Raw genomic sequence first — 25,140 nt, 5'->3', positions numbered from 1 at the left:
TCTCTCTCTCTCTCTCTCTCTCTCTCTCTCTCTCTCTCTCTCTCTCTTTCCCCTCTTCCTAGTTTTCCATCTGGCAGTCCCAACTGACACACTCTGATTCAGTGGTGATGGAAGAATTCGGCTGCCCTTCCACTTGGTGCTTGTTACTGTGTGAAGTCAGAGGTACTGCTAAGCCTCTCAGGGACATGGTTGGGAATGCCAAAAAAAGAGCCTGAGTATCACATTTCCTGAGTTGACATTAAGAAGGCAGCTGGAATGCCACTTGCTTGCATTAACACTTAATGAATGTCTTCATACCACTAATCACTACATTCTCAAGTGTGGCATGTTAAGGGGGAGGGGAGCTCCTGGGATGTGTTGAACACTCTTGTAAACAGCAGGGGGAAGAGAAATAATTTACTCTGGGAACTCAAACCATGCTGCTATGAAATTATTGGTGGACTGTACAATTGCTGGCACAACTGGGAGAGCCTCAGATGGAAACCTCAGGCATCTGTCCCTCCTCTCTCCCTTTCCCCCTCGAGCCGCTTGCTACTATCTAGGCATCCCAGACCCTATCCTGACGGCCAGCGTCCTTGTTAGCAGGATGAGCCTGTGTTAACTCATCATTTAAAGCCAAGTTTTCTCACCTTGCCGTCTGCTCCCAGCTCTACGCCTTCAAGGCCAATGATCTCTTTCAAGCTCACAGCTCCAGCAGACTGTCGTCCTCCGTCCAATTTCATATCCCTGGAGAGGAGGAGCCAAAGAAAATGCTTTTGTCCACCCCCAACACAGCCTCCATGCTGCTTGTGATACAACGCCAAAAAAGCAATGAAGTGCATCCTGGAGAACAGGGTGTCATTTTTTTCTCCTTCTTGCAACACAAAGTTTTCTGGGTTCAGTTTTCTGTTGTCGTTCAGTTGTCTTTGACTCTTCATGACCCCATTTGGGGTTTTCTTGGCAAAGATACTGGAGTGTTTTGCCATGTCCTTCTCTAGCTCATTTTCCAGAAGAGGAAACAGGCAAATAGAGTTAAGTGACTTGCCCAGGGTCACACAGCTAGGAAGTAACAGGCCAGATTTGAACTCAGGATGAGTCTTCCTGACTCCAGGACTGGCATTCTGTGCACTATGGCACCACCTAGTTGCCCATGTATCGGTTCTTCTGTACACTGACATTTTAACCATTCCAAAATAAAAGAAAATCAACCGAACCAAAAAGCCTCCAAGGGGAAGTCATACTGAGAATCTAAGTGTCCCTTATCACTTCAATAAGTTTCTCTTAGACCATGCACTCACTGTTCTTGGCCTTTCTTTGTATCTCCAGAGCTTATAACAGTGACACACAGTAGGTATTTAATAAATGCTTATTAATTGACCTCTAGGAACAAATTGATCAAATAATAAGGAATAAAAAATCTGCCACTGCCAAAGGATCTCTCTAGGACCGGGTCAACCTACCTTCTCTAAAGCAAGGGATGATCAGTTTCACTGTTCTTTGGCAACAGATGTAGGATTATAGATATAGAATTGGAAGGAACTTTGTTCAATCCTCCCATTTTGTAAATGAACCACTTGCTATCCTTTTTATTGCTATTAGCTAGGAGGAAAAAATTATTCCTAAAACCTCTTGCCAGACCTATTTCTAAAACGAGTGCCTTGATATAGACGTTATTATTTTTTTCAGATGTTTACAAGTCAACTTTGTTTCTCCATTTGTTACCTGGGGCTGGTTTTCTAGGGCTCTTTTCACAAAGGGCTATTTAAATGACCAGCTAAAGGTCTCTTTGGAGCTGCTACATCGAAAAACATTTCTTCAAAGATACTTGTTATTTAAAAATAATCCAAGTTGGCATTTTTTTTTTGTTGAAAAGTACAGGGAGGCTTCTATGATATAAGAAAGTCATCCGCCATGTTTGTAGCAAATAGGATACCAGGGTCAGATGAATTGTGCGGAGAGGAGAGGTTAAGGAGGAAGAAGAAAGGAGGAGGACTGATGGGGAAGGGAGGGGAGAGAGAGGGAAGGAGAGAGTGAGAAAGAAAGAGGAGAGGAGAACAGAGAGAGGGAAATAGAGAGGGAAAGGGGGGAGGAGGGAGAGAGATGGGAAAAAGTACAATAGAAAGAATTCTGGCTCTGGAGTTGAAGAACTTGGATTCAAATTCTGCCTGTCACTACCTATATAATCTTGGGCAAATTATTTAACTACTGTTAGTTAGTTTCCTGGTCTGTAAATGAGGGAACTGGACAAGTCTAGTGGTTTCTAAGGTTCCTTACACATCTAAAGCTATGAGGTTTTAAGACAGAGGTCTCCAAACACTTGGCCCAGTACAGCCTGAATCAGATTAAAATGCATTTGGGAAATATTTAACAAAATAAATACAACAGAACTTAGATAATGTTAATATGTGGACCAAGGAAGTACAGAAGGAGGAATACAAATCTGAACATGACCAATGTGGGAATTTGTTTTGCTTGATTATACATATTTGTTACAAAGATTTTTCTCCCCTCCAAATGACAGCTGGAGAGGGGAGAAGAGAGCTAGAGAAAGAGTTGTTGAAAGAAAAAGAAAAGAAAGAACAGAGGGTCACTGAAGCAGGGTTTTTTGGTTATTGTTTTTAAGAGGAACTGAAGAAAGGCCAGAAGGAATCACAGACAAGCAGGATAACTTTAAAAAGCTGAATTCATTATACACCTGAAAAAGTTATTAAAGACTTAAAAAAAGAAAAGCAAGCTGTACGAAATAGATCCACAGTTTCTTGTACAATCCTCTTATTCTTTTCTATATGGAAGCATTCATTTTGGTTGATGCTTGCTAACGTCTAAATTAAAAATATATACACACACCACTGCTGCTTCCCAAGTCTGGCCTCTTACCCGTGTTCCTTTTTGCCTCCACTGGAATCTAACTCTTTCAATTATTCTCTATTTCTCTCTTGTATTTTCAACAGAGGAACTGGGTGGTATAATGTAAAATTAGCTGAATCGAGGGTCTGTCCAAGGATTTATTTAAAAACTTATTCTAAACTTAGTAATTGTTAATAAAAACGAACATTCAAATACATAGAAAACAAGAATTTAAGAAACGATTGTACGCAAATCCATGAACTTCATTCCTGGCAGCTGATTAAAAAAAAATCATCAGGGGATTTAGAGCTGAAAGGGAACTTGAAGTTCATCTTGTCTTGCCTCTTCATTTTACAAATGAGGAGACTGAGGCCCAGAGGGGTGAACTTGCCTAAAAATGGATCTGTCCAAAGTCATGCAGGTAAAAAAGTAGCAGAGCCAGAATGGAGGTTCCAGTCATGGCCCCACCCGCATATCCCTGTGTCTTTGGGCAAGTCACAAAATGGCATTCTAGAGACCTGTGGTTGAATCTCAGCCCTTATACTTCATAGCTTTGCAGCTCTATACAAATCCCTTACCCTCTCTGAGCTTCAGTTTCCTCATCTATAAAATGTAGAAAATGCCCACCTTGAAGGTAAGTGCTATATAAATGTGTGTTAGGTGGTACAGCGGTCTGAAGTCAGGAAGACCTGAGTTCAAATCTGGGCTCAGACACCTACTGGTTGTGTGACCCTGGTAAAGTCATTTAATCCTGTTTGCCTCAGTTTTCTCATCTGCAAGATGAGTTGGAAAAAGAAATGGCAAATAATTCCAGTAATTGACAAGAAAATCCCAAATCGGGTAATGAAGAGTTGGACATGATCGAAAACAACTGAACAACAACAAAATTAACAATAAATGAGTGTCTTGTTTAACTGGTCCCCCAGAATCTGATCAGCCCTTGGTAAACCAAATATATAAAACTGTAAAGCTGAAGAATGGATGATTTTTTTGGAGGGGGAATTTCTTTGTATCTCTAACAGAGTCTGGCATATAAAGAGTGTTTAATTGATGCTTAATGGATTCATGGCAACTCATCCAAGTTACAGAAGTGTCCTCTGAGGCCCTGGCTGGAGGAGCTGAGCAACCTCCCTAGGTCATCTGAATACCTAAAACTGGCATTTCTTTGTATCAAACACTGCATGAAACAAATAGTCCATTAGCTGAGGCTCAACATCTTTTTACTATACTGATTTATCTCCTTAATTTCATATGCTGTTAACAGGAACTGACTACCACTAAATAATAAATCTATTCATTGGCAGTTAGGGAGTGCCATAAACTAGTGATTGTAACCCAAACAAAAATTCAGGGTCTACTTCTGGGCTGATTTAACACCCACACGCCCTTCTGCGATGGTTACTATTCACCTATTCCCAATGCCTTCTAGGGGCATCCAAATGAACAAAACAAGATGGCTGACATATAGCATTAAAAAAATTTCAATATATTATTTTAATCTGAGAAATTACATCCCAGTGGATAGACTGCTAGCTTTGTAGCAGAAAGTCTTGACACATAATGGTCCCTTTAATATATGATAGCCATGTGTGACTCTGGCCCAACCAATATTCAAGGAAATTCCACTGCCTCCTACAAGTCCATCCAGGAGGAAATTTCTAAGAATTCTTTGCCTTTTAATGTCTCCATGCTTTATTCCTGAATTTTAAGGTGCTAGAGACTGGTATTATAACTGCCTTACATCTAGGGAGGGTGCTTTTTAATGCTGCCTTTTGGAAAGATGTTCTTGCTTCCTGGGGAAAGTAGGACTGGAAGAGAATTCTTCTGAATAGTTTGTTGCTCAGTCAATGTTTGTTGAACAGAATAGTCAACAGACATGCAGCTGCCAGGCATTGTGTTAAGCTCTAGAGATACAAATAGAGGCAACAGAAGTCTCTGCCCTCAAGGAGTTTATAATCTAATGGGGGAGAGGCAGCAAGTAAAGAAATATGTATAAACAAACTATAAACAGGAAATAATTAGCAGAGGAAAAATACTAGAATTAGGAAGGGCTGGGAAAGACTTCCTATAAAAGATGAGATTTTCTTTGGGACTTAAAGTAAGCCAGCAGATGAAGCTGAGGAAGGAGGTCATTCTAGACAGGAGAGACAGAGAAAATTCCTGTTGCTGAGAGATGTAGTGTATTGTTTGTGGAACAAAAAGAAGGCCACAGAATTGAATGAAGGTAAAAGATGATTCTGTGAAGAGAGGGAGGGTGCAATGGTCGTGACCTGGGGACCTTTCTCACTTTCCCTTGACATCACAGGTAATACACCGGAGGAGAATGAATGGCGGCATCTAGTCACACATTAACAAGGTAAAAGAACCAGGGAAGATGATAAAGACACACAAAACACCCATGACAGATAGAAAACAGTGGAATTAACAAAGTAATATATATCATTTCAAAGCATGTTTCTACATATATCTGGCTGTTCCACATAAAATTCAAAATACCTGATTTCCACCTCAAACTGCATCCCCCAACAAAACTCCAAACTCCTAATTACTTTTTTCATCTTTGAAATTATATTTCTTGCTTCTTCGTGTAAGGTATATATGGCTTTGGTGTGGAGGGAATATGAGGACATACAGTCAAGGAGTTTGGGAGAATAAGGGAATAAGGAATGGAGGGTAGGAGGAGATAGGAATCAGACCCATGATTTCACTTGTGTAAGAATACCCCTGGTGAGAAACTTTGCCTACCTATGTAGGCTAGTACACACCTTGTATGTTTCAGAGGTAAGATTCAAACCCAGGTCTTTTGCTTTCCAGGCTGGCTCTCTATCCATTACAACCAAATAAGCAGAAGTGAAATGTGTCATTAGCCTTAGATCCATGTTGACTCCTATCTGAGGCATTTTATGTCAACTGTGAGAAAAGAATATGGGCATTTTCCAACTCACTTGTTTTCATCTGTCTTTAATTTCCAGCTAACTTGGTGGTCTCCTCTGGAACAGCCTTGTACATGTAGCCTTCTGGTCACCTCACCACTCAAAATAGATAGATAATCACCAACAAAACCTAAATTGGAGTTCTTTTCTCATTTTCCTTTCTCCCTCCTCCCCCACAAAATAAATGAAATTGGCAATAACCAAAAACTATCCTCAATGTTTTTCTTTTATATAAAATCCAGTGAAATCATGCCCAGAGAATATCATAGCAGGGAACTCCCATGGTTTATGGCCAAGGGAGCAAGACTCACTTGATGAAAGATGAACTCTTAGTTATAACTGGTTTTTCAAATGCCCTGCTGGTGTTTCCTGCTACATGTAAACATGATGGAGAAATAAATTGTGATGTCTGTTGCAAGAATTAAGTCCCTCCATATTTCACACCAAAGCTGGAATTTCCCATTTATTCTTTATTTAGATATTTCTATTTTCATGACACTAGCTGAATCTCACACTGCTGTAGTACTTTAATAAGGTTTTATAAAGTGCCCTCTTCACTATGACTCTGTGAAGGAGCTTAGTGCAAACACCATGTCATTTCATATCAAATACCAATGATTTAATCTGGCTAGGCCTCAGTTTCCTCATCTGTAAAATGGAGAGTGTACTTCTGGTATGTACCTCAAAGGCTTGTTATAAGGCTTAAATGAGACAATATGTATAAACTACTTTACAAACTTTAAAGCACTCCATACATAACAGCTATTACCACCACCAACACCATGAGCATCATCATTAGAGAGAGATAGCATGGTGTAGTAGAGACAGATTTTGCCTGGAGGCCAGGAAACCTCAGGTTCAAGTCTCACCATTGACACACACTAGCTGTGTGACCTTGGTAAAAACACTCAGTCTGTCAGTGCTCAAGGGATTCTAAGTGCCTATAAGTTGTTGATCTGCATTGGTGGAGAGAGTTCCCTCAGCATGGAATTCCCTATGCCAGTGAAATCACAGATCTAATCCATTCTCTTATATGGAGATAGCTTGGTACAGTGGGTAGAGCACTGGATTCAGAGTCAGAAAAACTTTTAAATACAATTACTATCTGTGTGACCTTAGCAAGTCAGTCATGTAACTTTTCTTAAATTTAGTTTCCTCATTTAAAAAATAATCTTATTTGTTATTTTATTATTTATATATTTATATTTAATTTATACATTAATATACATGTTATTATACATCATATAACATATACACAATTATATAATTAAATACAATAAATTAATTTATTAAATTTGTAATTAAATTATATATTAAATATAAATTAGATAATTTATAGTTAATATTAATATATGATATAATATGATTTTATAATTAATATATAACATGGCATATTAGATGTAATGATATATTATGTAAATTTATTTCTTTATATAAATTTGTAATTTATTATTATAACTTTACTTATTATTTACCCTATAATTTCCACAATATTATAATTTTCATTACTTATTTTATATATAATTTTAGTTATTTTAAAATAACTTTATTTTAAAATGTTTGTTGATTTTAAAATTTATTTTAAGAACCTTTCTCATGGGGTGCTTGTGAGACCCAAATGAGTTAATATTTGTAAAGTACTTTGTAAGTTTTCCAGGACCATTTAAATGATGAACTATTATTATCACCACCCCTATTTTACCAGTGAGAAAACTGAGGTTCAGAGAGTTAATGTCTTTAGAGGTAAAACAACTAGGTAAAGAGAAATTGCTTCTGTTCTGGCCAGAAACCCTGAGGGTCTTCCCCTCCCAGACTGATTTTTTTCTTTGGTAGATAAAGAGAGACCATTTTTTTTTTTTTTGCCTCATTTCTTACCTGGCCTTAATCACTGAATGGTTTTTGCCTCAGACAAACTTTTGAGACCTGTTAAAGACCTTAGCTTAGAAAGGCCAAGGTCTCCCACTGCATCCAGGGCCATGTCCAGTCATCCTGATCCATATCTGGCCACTGGACCCAGAAGGCTCTGGAGGAGAGAGTGAGGCTGGTGACTTTGCACAGCCCTGTCTCACTTAAATCTAATTCACTTGCAAGTCAAGACATTACCTTCCCAAAGTCATTGGTTCTCTTCAAAAACATGGACAAAAACAACAGGTCAAGCAACTAGTGTGTTTTCCAGCTAGAGCTTGAACCCACGTCTCTAAATTTCCAAACCTCTACATGACATTATATAAATAATAAAGGCAGAGTACAAAAATAAAATAGTCATTTATCAACACTATCTGATCAACAGCAGCAGCGTGGCAGATAGAGAGCTGGCCTTGGAGCCCAAGAGACCTGAGTTCAACTTCAGCCCATGGAGTAACCACTCCCTGTTCTAGGCAACTCTATTTGAGACTGCACATTGTAGAGAAGCTGCTGACTGCATTAGAAGAAGGTGTCTCAGCCCAATGAAATCACAACTCTAGTCCCTATCATGATCTATCAGGAATGAAACAACTTTTTGAGAACATCTCTCATATAACTATCTCTGTACCCAGACTTTGTTCTTTAAATACTATCTACCCATAACTTCCTACTTTGAAAATTTTATTGGCAAGCAAGTTATTAAGGACGCTACATGGGAGCTGTGGGCTTTCAGCAGCCTAGCCTGTTAAGAGCTGTAAATGTTTCATGGTGAGAGTGGGGTGAATGCTCCTTGCCCCCTTTTTATCAAATCCATTTGGAAATCAGCTTACCAAAGGCTCTGCTGATGCTGTTCTAGTGCTTTTACATTAAAAACAAACAAACCCTGGACACATCTCCACAGGAAAATGAATGATCTTTCCTGGAGCTGGAGGAGGTCACTGAAAGCATTGAACAGAACCTCCTTGCTTTACAGATGATAAAAACCAAGGCTCAGAAAGTTTAGGCGACTTGCCTAGAGTCACACAGCTAGCAGCAGAGCTGGAAACAATGCAGAATAGTAACTGACATATACCAACAAAAAGATGGCAGAGACTTTCATACACATTGTCTCATTTGAGTTTGACAAGAAACTTGTTGGACTGATGATCATGGTGAAGCAACCTGTCCATGGTCATAAAGAGTGAAAATGTCAAAGGCTGGATCTGAACCAGAAGATGCCCACTCCATCATCCTCTCCACACTCTATGGCTACACTTGTTTCCTAAAAGAAAGTATCAGGTCAGGCACCAAGAGACATGGAACTGTCAGGGAAATGGGATTATATCTGACCCATCACCCCAGGCACAGAATTTAGCAGTCATTATTTGCCTTCTCATCTGCCCTTAAATATTCTTTTTTTTTTTTTGCTTTTTGGAGGGCATTTGGGGTTAAGTGACTTGCCCAAGGTCACATGGCTAGTTTTTATGTTAAGTGTCTGAGGCTGGATTTGAACTCAGGTCCTCCTGACTCGAGGGCTGGTGCTCTATTCACTGTGCCACCTAGCCACATCTGCCCTATATATTCTATCCAATCTTGATTCCTATATAAATTCTCAGTAGACTTCCTTCTGAGTTTAGTTTATGACCCATGAATTGGAAAACGAAGCTCAATCTAAATTTATCCCAACACTGAAATAACAATCTTAATAATAATAATGATAATAGTCTCAGGCACTATAATGTATATAATATATATATAATATAATATATAATAGTATTAATAATAATAATAGTCTCAGGCACTATAAAGCTTGAGTGATAATGTAAAAAGTTTAAATTGTTCCATTCATTGAAAAAAATTGGTGATTATTCCATGTAAGGTGCTGGACAGTCTTTGCCCCTCATAGGGCTTACAATCTGCTGGTTTTCCCTTTCAGAGACATTAGAATGAAGAAATGAATTTAAAATGAAAGCAAAACAAAACAAAGAAATTTGTCTGCTGTCATGGAACAGGCACATTAGATTTGGAGTTGGAAGGACTAAGTTTAAATCTGGCCTCTGCTTCTCCTGGGGCCAAGTCATTTTGGCTCTAAAAGCCTTTCTTTCACCTTTTGTAAAAAGAAAGGGGTGGATCAATGTCTTTCCTCATGGAGGTGACCCAGAGTTCTCTGAGTTATGCCTGCGAGGCCTCAGCGCTGGTAGCTTCTACAATGCTGGAAAGGCTTCTAGTCCTTAGTGACTGCCTGCTTTACAAGGACCAATCTAGCTAGGGGCTGAGAGGCTCACCACTCAGGGCCAAGTCTTTGGCTATAACAAGTCACGAAGAATTTTTTTTCCCCCAGCTCTTTATTATTTGAGAACATTAAGGGAAAAAAAAATGAAAAAATCTGTTGGACTACAAGGTTTATTTTAAAAACATCCATTATCTTCCCCCGCAATCTAACTAATATTTGATCATATCTGAATAAGCTGTAAAATTGCATATTACTATAATAGAAAGACATTCAATTCTCTAGGTCTGATGTTTAACATGTTCTGGAATTGTAGGGGTAGCAACTTCAGCTACAAAGAGTCAGGTAGTTAAAGGATGGCCATTCACAAGCTATTTAAAGAAAACCTAACTAGTAATTTTTGGCTGGTGAATTTAAAGGAGGGTCCTTCCCATCTCTTAGATACTTAAAAAAAATAATAGCCAACATTTATGTAGTCTCTTAAGGTTTGCAAAGCACTTTATAATATTTTCTCATTTGGCCCTCACAACAATTCATGAAGGAGGTGATATTATGAACCCCATTTTAAAAGATAAGAAAACAGGTTGACAGAAGTTTTGCCTTTCTTAGGGCTGCAAAACTAATTAATAAGCATCAAGGGTACAATTTGAACTTTGTTCTTTCTGATTCTGCATCCAGGGTTTTCTCCAATACACCAAAATGACTCCAAGAATATGTTTGCAACAGAAGACTCCCACAGTGACTTCCAATGAGTTGGAATCTGAGTTTGAGAAGCAAAAGAATTAACCTCTCTGAGATCTGGTTTCTTCTGAAAAATGAGGATAACATTTGTGTTGTTTTCTTGGCAAAGATATTGGAGTGGTTTGTTATTTCCTTCTCCACATCATTTTGCAGATGAGGAAACTGAGGCAAACAGGGTTAAGTGACTTGCCCAGGGTCACACAGCTAGTCTGAGGCCACATTTGAACTCATGAAGACGAGTCTTCCTGACTCCAGGCCCAGAACTCTGCACTATAGCACCCACTAGCTATCCTCTACTTGTACGAGCTACATCACAAGGTTGTTATGGGGCAAAGCCTTTGCAAACCATAAAGCACTATGTAAAAATGATCTGGGGCTCTCTGAGATGCCAAACTTGAAAATAATAAATAGCATATCAAGAGAACAAGAGTTCCTTAACTCAAAGGCTTATTAACTACTTACTCTTGGCAAGGCACTGAGCTAGGCCTTGGGAAACACAAAGATAAAAAGCAAACAATTCTCGGTTTCAAGGAGTTTATATTCTACTGAGGCTGGTAGTGGTCTGCAACCTGCATATGGACAATAAAACATAACCTTGCTTGTAGAAGGAAAAGTACTCAGTAACTGGGAGGATTGGACAACAGATTTTTTCTGGGAGTCCTAAGAATTTTTTTTTGGGGGGGAAGAAAAACAAGCCAAATTTGAATTGCCTTGTAAAACAAAAACTTTATTTACTTCTCTAGGTGTGAATTAATATAACCTTTCACTGTGACACCCTGGTGCTTTGATAGATGTTTGTGTACTCTTCTCATATTGCTGAAGAGATAACTGGGAGATAAACCATCTGCCCAGGGTCATGCAACCAGCCGGCAGCAGAACCAGTCAGATGCCTCAACTCACTGGCGGTCAGGTTGTCTGTCCTGGGCCACTTTCTGAAGTGAACTTTATGTCGTGCACTTAGCTAAAAGACTTTCAGAAAGCTCCAGTGAGACAGATTTAAGTGGAATTCCCAAGGGTGCAGTGATAAAATCTTTGCATTTTTCTTTCTAAGGCCATTGTTCTGATCTCTCCCTAAAATGGTGTATAAAAATAAAACAAATCACTTGGCCAGAACAGCATGAATTCCCCAGTGTTGGTGAGGTCAAGCTTCAGGGAGGGGAGAAAGACTTTCAATCAAAGTTAATGGGGATCTGGATCTGGGATTAATTTTGAAGATTTAACTAATCTCTTGAAATTAGACTTTTCTTCAGGGTCTCAGAAATGTCCCTGCAAATGCAAGACTATTCTCATTCTGTGTACTTTGGAAGCTCCATTATTATATGCAGATACTTTCAGAGAAGATGAATTGGTGGTTAGTTGATATTCAAACTCCCTGGGGGGGGGGGAACAGATTTCGGTGGTTACCCACAGGTGTATTTTGATGGGTAACTCAAGGGATTTAAAACTTCTTGGGCATTTTTTTTTGTTTAGCAGACTGGGGAAGCCTTTGAGGTTCCTACTGTTAGAGAATGAATCTGCAGGGCAAGTGAGGCCTCATGGATGACTGGGAGATTATGAGCTTGGCTGAAGAGAAAGATGGTGGTGCCTTCAACAGAGACAGGGAAATTTGAAAGAGGATGGGTTACTAGAGAGTGGTGTGTCAGTGAGAACTGATTCAAATCAGATACACAGATGAAATACTCATGTTTTCCAAAGTGGGTTATTTCAGTTGACATTAACTCCACAATTGCAAACTCTGTTCTCCCCTCCCTTTACTTACTTTTTTTTTAAACTTTTTTTTATGTTGTTGTTCAGTCATATCCAATTCTATGTGACTTCATGGACTGTCTTCTTGGTAAGAAAACTGGAGTGGTTTGCCATTTCCTTCTCCAGTGTGTCTCCCTTTTACAGATGAGGAACTGAGGCATATAGAGGTCAAGCAACTTGCCCAGGGTCACAGCTAAGTAAGCGTCTGAGGCCAAATTTGAACTCAGAACTTCCTCACTCCGGGCCTGTTCTATCTACTGCACCACCTAGCTGTCCCACATTGTTCTATATAGGCTTGGTCTACGTGAATTTATAAATGTAAATGAGATGTTTCTGTATTCCCTCTCTGCCCAACGTTAGCCAAATCACCTGCTAACTGTCCTGTTGGAAAGCTTGACCACCAATTCAGTTTAGCAACAAGCATTTATTAAACATTTTTTTAATGTGCCAGGTGCCATGCCAAGTGCTAGAGAAACAATGACAAAAACAGAGCTTATAAATTCATGGAATTAGTCTAAACTACAACCCAAAGATTCTGGAGATGATAGGAAATTCTGCCCAGATCTTTTAAGGCAATATACTTATTCTATGTCCTCTCAAACACCTGGGAATGTTATAGAAGAAAAAAAAGATAACATTTGTTATCTAATAACTTGAAACTGGGTACTTCCCTTTGGTCAGATGAACGTGAACCAACTCGTGCAGTGATTGTCTCTGGGCATAAGACCTGTGGGTCTCAACACGGGGCTCTGCTGGGCAACTGCCCTTTAGATGACAATGGCCGAAACACTGTGACTTGTGAATAATTTAAAAGCCAATTAAATATTAACTAGATTTTCTGAAACCTTCAAAAGGAAGAGATTTGCTGCACAGCAACCAAAGCTAGGAAACTGGATTAGAAGATGAAATCCGGCTTTGGGACTAATTTTAATTAAGGGATCCTACATTCACAGGAACTCAGGTAACCTCCTACTTCTTCTCCTTTTGCACATCTAACAAGTCTCACTTATTGCCCCTTCAGGAAATGTCAGGGGCAATTATTACCCTGGCAGGTGGTATCTCACATCTTGGCTTGGTTTGGGCCTAGTCTTGCTCTCTTCCACGGCTGCAAGGCCAGTTGGATGCTCTAGCCACAGTACAAAGCAAGTAAATGGACCAAAACCTAAGGCTGACATTTATTCTACTAGGAAGTATGTGGAATAAAAGCCCCTTTTAGCTGGGCAATCCTTCTTCTCTCACAGTCAGCATTTCGTCTTAAAGCCATACCTAACCCAAGGGCAACTTGGAAACAATGAGACTGTCTTAATGCAGCTTACATCAAAATCTCTGTTCTAAAGGCAAGCTCCCATAAACAGCCTGATAGCTGCATGATTCATACATGAGGTCACTCCGAGAATTTGCCTCTGTGTGGGAATGAACTTGGTGTGAGAAAAGAAACACAATTTGTGAATGTGTAATTTTCCACCACGATGAAAGATTTTTCTGGGGGAAGTGGGTGGGGTTGTCTGGGCCTGCTGCAGGCCAGGCAGGGAGCATTCATGCTTGGTGACTCTCTCTAAGAATAGAAGTCACTGTTCCCTATGTCACAAAGTGATAAACATTCAGGAAACGGACCCAACTTGACATTTGGGTACCAAATACTCAGGATGTAAACATATGGAAGTTCTTAACAATTCCAAAGAACACCTTGTTCTAGTGGTGGGCCATCTTGGGTCATCATCTTGTTTTTTTAATATAGGTGTACATGTTATCTCTGTGTGTCTGTATATATGTATTATGTGTGTGTGTGTGTGTGTGTGTGTGTAAAATAGAAATTCTTTGAGGGAAGTGACTGATTCATTTGTCTTTGTTTCTTCAACACCTAGCATATAACAAGCATTTCATAAATGTTTACTGATTTATAATTGGGTCTGTAATGTTTATTGCTAGAGATGAACAATAATAGCTAAACCAGGTGCTATGAACCAATGAATAAGTGACTGCGTAAATAATTCACCTGGATGGCTCTCAGAATGCTCCTCTCCTCTCCTAAGCCCTGCTCTGCTTCATCTGTCCCATCTCCAAAGAACCTTCATTTTCTACTCCTCCCTCCTCCCTTACAGAATCATCCAGAATGGTTTTCTCTATAATCTCTAAATTTAGGGAGAGTTCCATGACCTTACTTCATGCTCTGGTCTCATCTGTCTTCCAAGAGATGTGCTCCAGGCAAAATAATCGAGAGCGAGCATTAGTGAATGCTTCATTTCCTGTGAAAGGCAGGGAGGGTAGCCATGTCTACAAAGGTGTGTGGGCACAACCTGACCACTCCTCCCAGCCCACCATGTAGGCAATTTTCATTTTACTGTTTATTTTCCAAACCATAATTTGTAAGTCAGTTGTTGACATTTTCCCCACAGAGACAATGTTATTGTAATGTAGCCAAGACTGGATCCCCAGGCTAGCCTTTAAGAGTCTTTTAAGCAATTGAAAGACAGAACTAGTTTGTCTTCTGGGCTGCTGCACAGGAGATGTCAAAAAAGGGGAGGAAGCAGAAAAATTTCCTCTCCTTTTCCCCATCAGTGTAGGGGTGACTGATGTGAAATTCTGATGGAGGTGAGGTCTATCCTTGGCATCCTTTCACTTTCCCTTCCATACAGCTCTTGATGTCACATTGGTCCTTTATCTAAATTCAGAGAGGTTTTCATCACTCATGAAATCACCCAATTTAATCTAATGCAATACACGCTTATTAAATAAAAGCACTTCTCATGATTACACTGAAAAGCAATGTGACGATGACCTGAGGTCCTGGTTCTGCCTTTGAAATATACTGACTTTGTAACTCTGGGCAAATCATTTAAGCTCCCAGTCCCCCACACAGCTCCTTGGGGGACCGTTACCGAGCAGTCTGCATTGGCACCAAGCAGTCTGCATTGGCGGGGATAGTTTCTTGGTCAGGATTAATGAAATCATAGGTTCAAACTCAAAAAGAAAAACAAAAACGTGCAAGGCACTGGAGATCAAAAGACAAGATGGAAACAGCTTCTGTCCTCAATGGGCTGACACTCTACTGAGGGAATACATGTTAACAGGCACACAGACATAGAATAGCTTAGGATGGGGAGGGCATCAGCTAATAAGGGGATCAGGAAAAGCTTCCTGTAGGATGGGCCACCTGGGCTGAGTCTTGAAAGAAGTGAGGAATTCTGTAAGAAGAGAATTCTGGAAAGCATTCCAGAGCTGGGAGAATTCTGGAAGAGTGACCTTAAGCTGAAATCATAGCTTACTGGGAAATCATTCAGCACAGCCATAGCAAGTTTAGTCGAGAGAAGGAAAGTTTAAGGCTGGAAACCTTCTCAACAATTAGGATCACTTACAATTCTGATATGGGAAGAGTGCTTACAGTTTTGGGAGGATGTAATACTAAAATTAGGCAGCAAGATGGTTCAGTGGATAGATTGCTGGGCCTTGAGTCAGGAAGACCTGAGTTCAAATCCAGCCTCAGACACCTACTAGCTGTGTGACCCTGGGCAAGTCACTTAACCTCTGTCTTAATGCACTGGAGAGGGAAATGGCAAAAGCACTCCAGTATCTTTGCCAAGAAGATCTTATGGACTGAATGAACAATTGAACAACAAAAATAACTGTTAGCCTTGGCACTGGATGCCTCCCATCCTTGGACTAGACTCTCCTCTATATCTTAAAATCCTGAGCTTCCTTCAGGGCTCAGATCAGATGCCATCTCCCCTTTCTCCCCAGCTCTCTGCACTCTCAGTTTCCTAAAATTATTTTGTACTCACCTGTGTAATACCATATCTTTCAGCAGAATGTAAACTCTTCTAGGGGTGGGGACTGGTTTTCATTTTTGGCTCTGTATTCCTGTTGCCTAGCACAGACAATCCTTTGCAGGCAATATATACATAGAAGAAAACATTTGCTGCATTGTTCTGTTCTGTCCACAATGGTCAGGAGCTTTCCTCCCCGCAAAGACAGGATTTGGAATGGCTTCTTACCATTAACTATAAGATTCAGAACCATGAATTGTGCATAACAACTCTTCATAAGGACAACAAGAAAGGCAAGTAAGAAGACTAATCGACTTTTGATCCTAGAGTGCATGGGTGGGTAAAGAGCTCTGAATTGGGCAGAGGTCTGCTCTATCAGGACAGGTCTGGAAGGAGTAACTCACCGTCTGACCCTGAGCAAATTCCTTCTCTCCAAATCACGTGGAAAAGGAGGGGCTCAGACATATGATGCCTAAAGTGCTTTCCTGCTCTGAAATACTCTAATTTTATAATTCTGAGGATTCCTCTTTCCCAGATTTAATTCCTTTGATTCTTCATTACCTCCTAGTAAGCTTTTCCCAATATTTCCTTTTTGGTGATTATTTGTCCATGAGCCCAGAAGTGACTTCCTCATTTCCTGAAAGAGTTGGCATTTCTTCTGTAGGTATTTTTGCTCGCTTGTTTAACTTATACTGATGTTTCCATGGAATACAGTTCATCTTGTTTTCTGGTGATGATTAGGAGGAGTCTGAGCTAAAAGGCTATTTGAGGGGCGGCTAGGTGGCCCAGTGAATAGAACACCAGTTCCAGAGTCAGGAGGACCTGAGTTCAAATCTGGCCTCAGGCACTTAACACAAAACTAGCCTGTGACCTTGGGCAAGTCACTTAACCCCAATTGCTCTGCTTTCCCCTCTCCAAAATGCAAAAAAAGGCTATTTGAAACTGAGAATAAATGAGAGATGTCCCCTTAGACATAGTGTTCCATCTGAACATCCCAATAATAGGCAAGTTACTTATCCTGCCTTTTTAATATACTAATCCAAAGCAGAAAGTTGTGGCCTGAATTAAGGACCAGTAGTGCAGGGATATATATATATACACACACACACACACACACACACATATAGGAAAGGTGATCACAGTTAGACTACAGAGCTCTACCCCATTTCCAAAGGACTGAGATGGTCTAGGAATGCTATACTTTACAACAGTGGTGCCAAAATTACATAGAAATGGATTTCAGCTGGTGGTATATTGATTTAGAAAACTATAAATTAACATTATCTATTTGGTATTGTATTTATTTATTTTGTTAAACGTTTACTAATTAATTTTAATCTAGATCTGATGACACTGGAGTTTTATGGACTGTGATTTTCTGTTTTATGCCAGTTCCTAGAACACGAAGCTTGGGCAATTTGCTGCCTTCCCTTTGTATAAAGCCACCTTCAATTTACACATAGGCTTTGCTTTATGTAAATCCAGGATATATAGAGAGAGTGCAGGGACTTGAATGCCACTATAAGAATTCAGGACAAAGGTCAGCAGTTGTACCCTATCACCTCTAGTCTCACTAAATGAATCTACAGGGTAACTTTCAAGGCTTTGACATTAGCTGTCGGGCAGAATGATGGTAGTTGAAATGATTTTACTCACTCCAAATCAAACATGAGGTAGACTTAAGGGAGCTGCTGCTGAGGAAGCAATAAAGAATAAAAGAGAGATGTCACTTGCCAGTCTGTTACTGCACTGACTAGGTGTAGCTGTGGGACTGATTCAGAAAGAGTTGATGCTATCTCACAAAAGACTTGTGATTACTCCTTAAGAAAAGGTACATGGCAACTATAGGTTTGGTAAACAAAGCTCACTGGGCAGCAGCACATCAGAGAAAGCAAGCCAGTATATGAGGTCAACATCTCAAAGCTGAGTAGAAAAAGTAGCCCAGCAGATCACAGAATCATAGGCTCACAGCTCTTGGGATGACAGGGATATCAGAGACTATTTAGTCTAACCCCCTCATTTTAAAGCTGAGTAAGCTTGGACCTAGAGAGGTCAAATTGTCAAAGATCACACAGGTAGTTAGTAATAAAGGCAGAACTTGAACCCAGGTTCTCTGACTTCAAATGCAATAGCCTTCCCACTTTAGCACACTAGACACCAGAAGGACAGCAGCTCTGTGGGGAAGCAATAAGCATTAGGTTCACAGGCAGCAAAGTATTCCAGTTGGGATGAAGCCCCTGGCATGTGAGCTGTTTGGGCTATGCAAGTTCCTTACATGTATTTCTCTTCACTACAAGTGGCATGGGAATCTGTGGGAGAATTTTCCCTTTGTATATGGGGAGGATTTTTCCTTGTTATTTAGGTTGTTATTCTATTTAAATAAATGCCTTTACTTTAAGTTAATGTATTCTCTGGTTTGGCAAAACACTGGATTAAACTGAGGTTTTTAGCTGTGGTTTTGAAGGATGCTGACCCAAAGCATGCCCCAAACTTGGGTGATGTTTTCAGGAGCAATTTCAATTCCACCATCATCAACACTCTCAACATATATAAATTTAGAAGGGGGAGAATGATTGGGAAAGAGTATTCTATGGTTGTTCGTTCTAGAACTTGGAGGAATGTTAAATGGGAAGGAGGTGGTAAAGGGAGTAGGGAAGAGAGGGCTACACATATATGGCTAAAACGATACTATATTTTAATTTTGGACCTAAGAAATACACTTGGAAAAGCTCTAATAGACTGAGTATGAGATACAAGGCAGGGTAAACAAAGATCACACTGCATCTGCAAAAGCCAGGTGCCACTGAATTTTAAATTAAATGATTCTGAGTCACACAAAGGAGAAAATATCACATGCTTCTGTGTCCCAATCTCTGGGAAAAAAAATAGGGAAATAATGGGACAAAGAGTTTAGAGCCCAAGCTCTTAGCCATTTGAATTTAATTTCAGAAAGACATACAAAGTTAAGATCAGTAATTTGATGCTTTGCTTCTATCACTGAGCTAAGTTCTTATGGCAAATAATCACTGATTGTATTCAGAAAAGATTTAGGTGCCAGAGAATTAAACCTTAAATACCATAAGGACCAAGAGCAGCATTTGGTGCAAAATGTTTAATTTCTCCCAGGGAAATGCACAATAATTATGAACAGATATCAGACTTTTACTTTAAAATAAAATGTTCATCCTATTTTCCTTGACTTTTTAGAGAAGAAACACACTGCGTCAATCGATGCAATTTTTTCCTCCTAGGTATTCTTAAATTCCTGGCTTTGAGGCTACTGCCTCTTAATTTCCTAATAAGTAATTTTCTAATATGGTTCTTACTAAATAATTTAAGAGCTGCTATTGTGAAACCCTGTATTCACCAGAAAAGAAACAAGCTCAGAACAAACCTCAAGGGATGCCAAGAGAGTCACCTATGTGGTAGGTACATGACCCTCAGAACTCAGGGGACAAAGGAATGCCCTGTTTCTAAATCTCATTGACAGTGACAGAGCTTCAGAATATGAAAGAATAGAATCTAGATTCCTGTGCAAACAGAAAATGGATTAGGGGAGTTAATCACTTTATAACATCATTCTTCATTTTGTAGAAAAATTCACAACAGCATTCCTTTAAATAGCTTGTATCCCTCCCTAGTCTAGCAATACAATTTTAATTCTCAAAAAATGGCTTATAGGCACATTGTTCTAATGAATTATACCTGTAATTGGGTCAAGAAAGAGAAGACATAGCTATCTTGCCAACTTTGAGTCTAGCTTTCTATGAGGCAAACTGGTTAACCTCTCTGGTCCCCAATTTCACATCAGAAAAACAGTGCTGATACCATTTCTAAGTCTGTATCCCAAAGGGATCATAAAACATGCGGAAAATACTCATATGCACAAAAATATTTATAGCAGCTCTTTTCATGGTGGCAAAGAATTAGAAATTGAGGGGATGTCCACCCATTGGGTAATGGCTGAACAAGTCGTGGTATATGAATGTAATATTATTGTTCCATAAGAAATGAACAGGTGGACTTCAGTAAAACCTGGAGACTTAACATGAACTGTTGTTGAGTGAAGTAAGCAGAACCAGGAGAACGCTATGTATAGTATCAGCAACATTGTGCGATGGCCATCTTTGATAGACCTAACTCTTCTCAGTAATACAATGATCTAAGACAATTCCAAAAGACTCATGATAGAAAATGCTATCTACATCCAGAGAAAGAACTATATAGAGTCTGAATGAGGATTGACGCATACTATTTTCTCTCTTTTTTTTCTTCCTTGTGGTTTTCCCCTTTGGTTCCAATTCTTCTTTACAACATGACTGAAGTGGAAATATGTTTAATATGATTGTATATGTATAGCTCTATTAGACTGCACACCGTCTTTGGGATGGGGAAGAGGGAGAGAAAATTTAGAATTCAAAATCTTGTAAAAATGAATGTTGAAAACTAAAAATAAATACATTTTTAAAATAGTATAGACACATTACATTGGATTACAGCAAAGTATCTGACAGGTCTCTTGTGGTATCCTTGTGGATATGATGGAGAGAGGCGGATGGGGCTGAGGAAAAGAATACTGCTGTATAAAAGTCCTGCATTTCTATTCAGGAGACATAGATTTGAATTACAACTCTGCTACCTGCTACAAGTGTGATCTTATATTAGTCACATATGTAGGTATGCACAGTGACTGAGTCAAAGGTGCTGGCATACCCTGGGAGAAGTGTTACCATTGGCACTTCTAAGGGGAAGTACGCTTTGCATGTGCTTGTGGTCACTTAACATTTCTGGGCCTTGGTTTTCTCATTCGCAAAATTAGCAGAGTGGTGGTGGAAGGCTTGTTTTTTCAACATTTTTTATCAATGACTTAGATGAAATCATGAGTGATAAGTTTACCAAGTGTGTGGATGGATGGCACAAAGTGTGGCCAAGGATGAAGTGTACAGGCTCTCTCTTACATATGTCCATCTAGGGCAGGAGTGGGGAACCTGTGGCCCTCTAGGTCCTCAAGTGCGGCCCTTTGACTGACTCCAAACTTCACAGAACAAACCCCCTTAAGAGAAGAATTTGTTCTGTAAAACTTAGACTCAGTCAAAAGGTTGAACCAAAGGGCCTAGAAGACCACATGTGGCCTTGAGGCTTCAGGTTCCCCACAACCCTGCTCTAGGACTAATATCAATCCGCCACTCTTTAGGAGCGACCACTTATTCAACCATTTCTAAATCCACCTAGCTCAAAGGATCACAAAGGCCATTTGATTCATTCCAAAAGGATGTCAACAGACTACAACAATTTGCTTGAATCAAATGATATGCAAGAAGAATAAATGTAAAAGCCTACACTGGATTAAAAAAAGCAATGGTATAAGCACAGCATGAAGGAAGAGGCAGGCCTAGACTTTGGGTACAAAAGCCCTTGAGCTTTTAGTGGGTTTTGAGGTCAATAGAAGTCAACAGTGAGACATGGTAGCCAAAGATGCTAGCATTATCAATCAATCAATGAATCAATCTTAGGATGCATTTATATGTTTAATGTCACAAGACTTCTAGGGGTAGGTTAATACATATGAGCTAAGTACGAACAAACCTTCTGGAGAAAGAGTCTGAATTAGAATCCAAGAAAGAAGAAACCGAAGACCGTGGCTGAGTTAACAGAAAGGTTTCTTTGGAAGGCTAATACTCAAGAGATTCAAGACAGAAGAAAACTTGTTGTAAGAGTGAAAGAAAATTAAGGCCAAGAGATCAGTATTTGGTCAGGAGGAAAGATGGAGGCTGTGTTGGGTGATTATAACCTCTCAAGGTTTTAGTCCTTCAAGGACAACTGTAAGCATCCCTTTCCCTGGCCCAGTGATAATATGCTGGTAAGGTCACTAATACAACCTTTCTGACTCATTCATACAAGTATATGGTATGGCTTGGGGGAGGAGCCAGTTACACCCTGGTTAGAGCATATCTTGGGCACTGTATTTATTTCTTGGCACCACATTTTAAGAAGGGCATTGGCAAACTAAAGTGCACTCCTGGAAGGGTGACCAGGGTGGTGAAGAAACTAGAGACTATGTCTTACAACAGTGATGTCCTTTGAGTATAGAAAAATACTTAGGAGGGGCCATGATAGCTATCTTCATGTGTCTGAAGGGCTAAGAGGGCCAGCTCAGTGGCGCAGCCTGAAGTCAGAAAGACTCATCTTCAAGAGTTCAAACAGGACATTAGACACTTGAAGTGTTGTAGTGGATAGGGTAGCTTGGAACTAGGGGTACCTAGATGGTGTAGTGGGTACAGCAGTGAGCTTGGAATCAGGAAGACTCGTTTTCATGAGTTCAAATCTGGTCTCAGACACTATCTCTGTGACCCTGGGCAAGTCACTTAACCCTATTTGCCTCAATTTTCTCATCTATAAAATGACCTAGGGAAGGAAGTAGCAAACCACTCCAATATTTTTGCCAAGAAAACCCCAAATAGGGTCACAAAGAGGTGGACACTACTGAACAGTAATTAGATTTGCTCTGCTTAATCTAAGGGATTAGTAGGAATGGGCAGAAGTTGCTTAGGGGAAGATTTTAGCTCCATGTAAGGTAAAACTTCCTAAGAACTAAACTGGTTGTCCAAAAGTGGAATGGACTGCTTCATGGGCTAGTAACTTCCCCATCACTGGAGGGCTTCAACGGGAAGCGGGACAATCACTTATCTGGTATTTCACAACTCTTTTTTTAGGCATGGACTGATGACCCCTGAGATTCCTTCCAGCTTCAGAACTCTGTGAAATGACTCTCTTGAGGTCACACAGATAGTGAACAGGAGAATCAAGGCTAGAATTCAGATTTCCTCAGTCACAGTGCAGCGCTCTCTGAATGACAGGCACACATTCTTTAACATGGTAATTTACTAAGTGCTAGCTGGGCAGTAAAGAAAAACCAGTGGATTCGGAGGTGAAAGGCCTGGATTTGAATTCTGCCATGTTTCTTATCACTTAACCTCTGCCTTAAACCACTAGAGAAGGAAATGGAAAACCACTCCACTATCTTTGCCAAGAAAACCCCCTGGACAGTATGGTCCACAGGGTCACGGAGAGTCAGACATAAGTGAATAGCTGAACAATCCAACATGCTTCTTATTACTTAGGGGGCCTCTGGGGAGTCATTTAATGTCTTTGGGCCTTAGTTCATCTATAAAATGAAGGTATGGGGGCAGCTAGGTGGCACAGTGAATAGAGCACTGAAGGCAGGAGGACCCGAGTTCAAATCTGACCTCAGACACTTGACACACTTAACTAGCTGTGTGATCTTGGGCAAATCACTTAACCCCAATTGCCTTACCTTCCCCCCTCCAAATAAACAAATAAATAGACAGATAAATGAATGAATGAATGAAATGAAGGTATTGATGTTCCATCAGCCTTTGAGCTCCCAGAGAACAAGAACCATCTTTTGCCTGTCTTTGCATGCCAAGTGCTTAAGCATACTACCTGGCATATAGTAGGCATTTAGTTAATGTTTACTGACTAACGGAAGCCAGGGAGGAGGAGAGAAAGTAAGCATTTATTAAGCACCTACTGCATGCCAGGCACTGTGCTGAGCACTTTTTAACAAATATTTTTTTCCATTTGATCCTCATAACAACCCTGGTTTTTATTATTATTCCTATTTTACACCTGAAGAAGTGAGGCTGAGGATCAGTGACTTGACCAGTGTCACACAGCCAACAAGTGTCTGAGTCTGGTTTTGAACTCCTATCTCCCAGTGCTCTGTCCACTGTACCAACTACCTGTTTCTAGACTGACCTAAACAGATGTCTTAAGCCTTCTGCTATAGCTTCCAATAGCCCATGAACACAAAAGGGAGGAAGGTTCATGCAACTTGGACTTTGGAAGCTCTGATACCAAATTCAAAGGAAAAAAAACACAGGTAGGAAGATTAAAATATTAGAAATGGTTCCATTGCTATCAATGCAATAAATTCACTGCACTTTTCATTTCCATACTTACAGATTTTTCTTCCTGGAAGTTGGGAGTTGCACATTTCCCATTAATTCTTATTCTATCCAGGGTTTTCTAGGCTGGTTCGGTGGGTGCATGATGACTTACGTGCAACCACAGCAGCAAAAGCCCTGAGAGGAACGGTGTCCTTCTGAGCACTGAGCTGGCAGTTTGGACACTTCAGTTTTCTGGTCCTAACTCTGTCACACTGACTGGCTGTGTGACTTCAGGAAACTCATATAAACTCTCTGGGTCTTGGTTACCTCTGGAAAAGGAAAGGACAGTCCTCTGTCCCAACTACAAAAAAGAATCTGAGCTTTAAAGAAACACAGACCTTCCCAGTGGTAAGGCAGTCTTGTCTAATGCTCTCACCAGCTATTCTATTTTTATTAACGTGACTATTTTAATTATTGTGAGAATGTTTATTTCTCTATATTTAATAGAAAGACCCAGTTATGTTCAATGACACAGTCATTATCAGTAATCAGAAATATCTGTTGTTTTTTTTTTCAAAGACTAGGCTTCTGCATAAATGTCTTAATCCTTTTGCCATGCTCCAGTCCCCTGATGAATTACATTCTTGATTTTCTTGGACCATCAATGAAAATACTTATGACAAAATACATTGCAGAAAAATTACTATTTCATATTTTTCACAAGGAAGAATGGACTTCTCATGGGCAAGTCACTTAACTCCTCTAAGCCTCATTTTCTCATACGCAAAATAATGAGATTTGGATTAAATGATCTTAAGGTCCCTTATGGCTCCAACATTCTACATACTACAGTTCTATGTACTAAGTTTTTCTTCCGTAACACAATCCTGATGTGTAGAATATGTGAATTCAAGAAATGACTATCCATAGACTCTATAAACCTCTAGTATCACGGATAAATACTCACCAGTTTTAACTCTCAGCTAGACACCTGTAACTAGGGCATGTTGACCAGAGCTTTGCTCCAGGAAGCTTACATGGCAGGGGTGAAAGTTGTTCTGTACCTAAAGATCTTGTGCTAGGTGGCTTCCCCCACTCCCTTACAC

The 25,140-nt window shown here is 39.9% G+C and overlaps 1 protein-coding gene across 2 annotated transcripts in view; it reads right to left on the bottom strand.

The window, feature by feature from the left end:
* CABLES1 (Cdk5 and Abl enzyme substrate 1) overlaps window positions 1–25,140 on the bottom strand; it is a 161,042-nt gene that overhangs the window by 29,018 nt on the left and 106,884 nt on the right. For both annotated transcript variants that reach the window (XM_069099778.1, XM_069099777.1), the window contains one exon: window positions 630–726. In XM_069099778.1, the coding sequence (XP_068955879.1) occupies window positions 630–726 (97 nt within the window). The remainder of the gene's footprint in view (window positions 1–629; window positions 727–25,140) is intronic.

This window comes from Petaurus breviceps, unplaced genomic scaffold, assembly GCF_028583685.1.
Source record: "Petaurus breviceps papuanus isolate PSGF00001 unplaced genomic scaffold, PetGlider_PUasm1.0 38, whole genome shotgun sequence".
In the NCBI taxonomy this organism is placed as follows: Eukaryota; Metazoa; Chordata; class Mammalia; order Diprotodontia; family Petauridae; genus Petaurus; species Petaurus breviceps.
The sequence above is the reverse complement of the archived record's forward strand: the minus strand, read 5'-3'. Positions and strand labels throughout refer to the sequence as shown.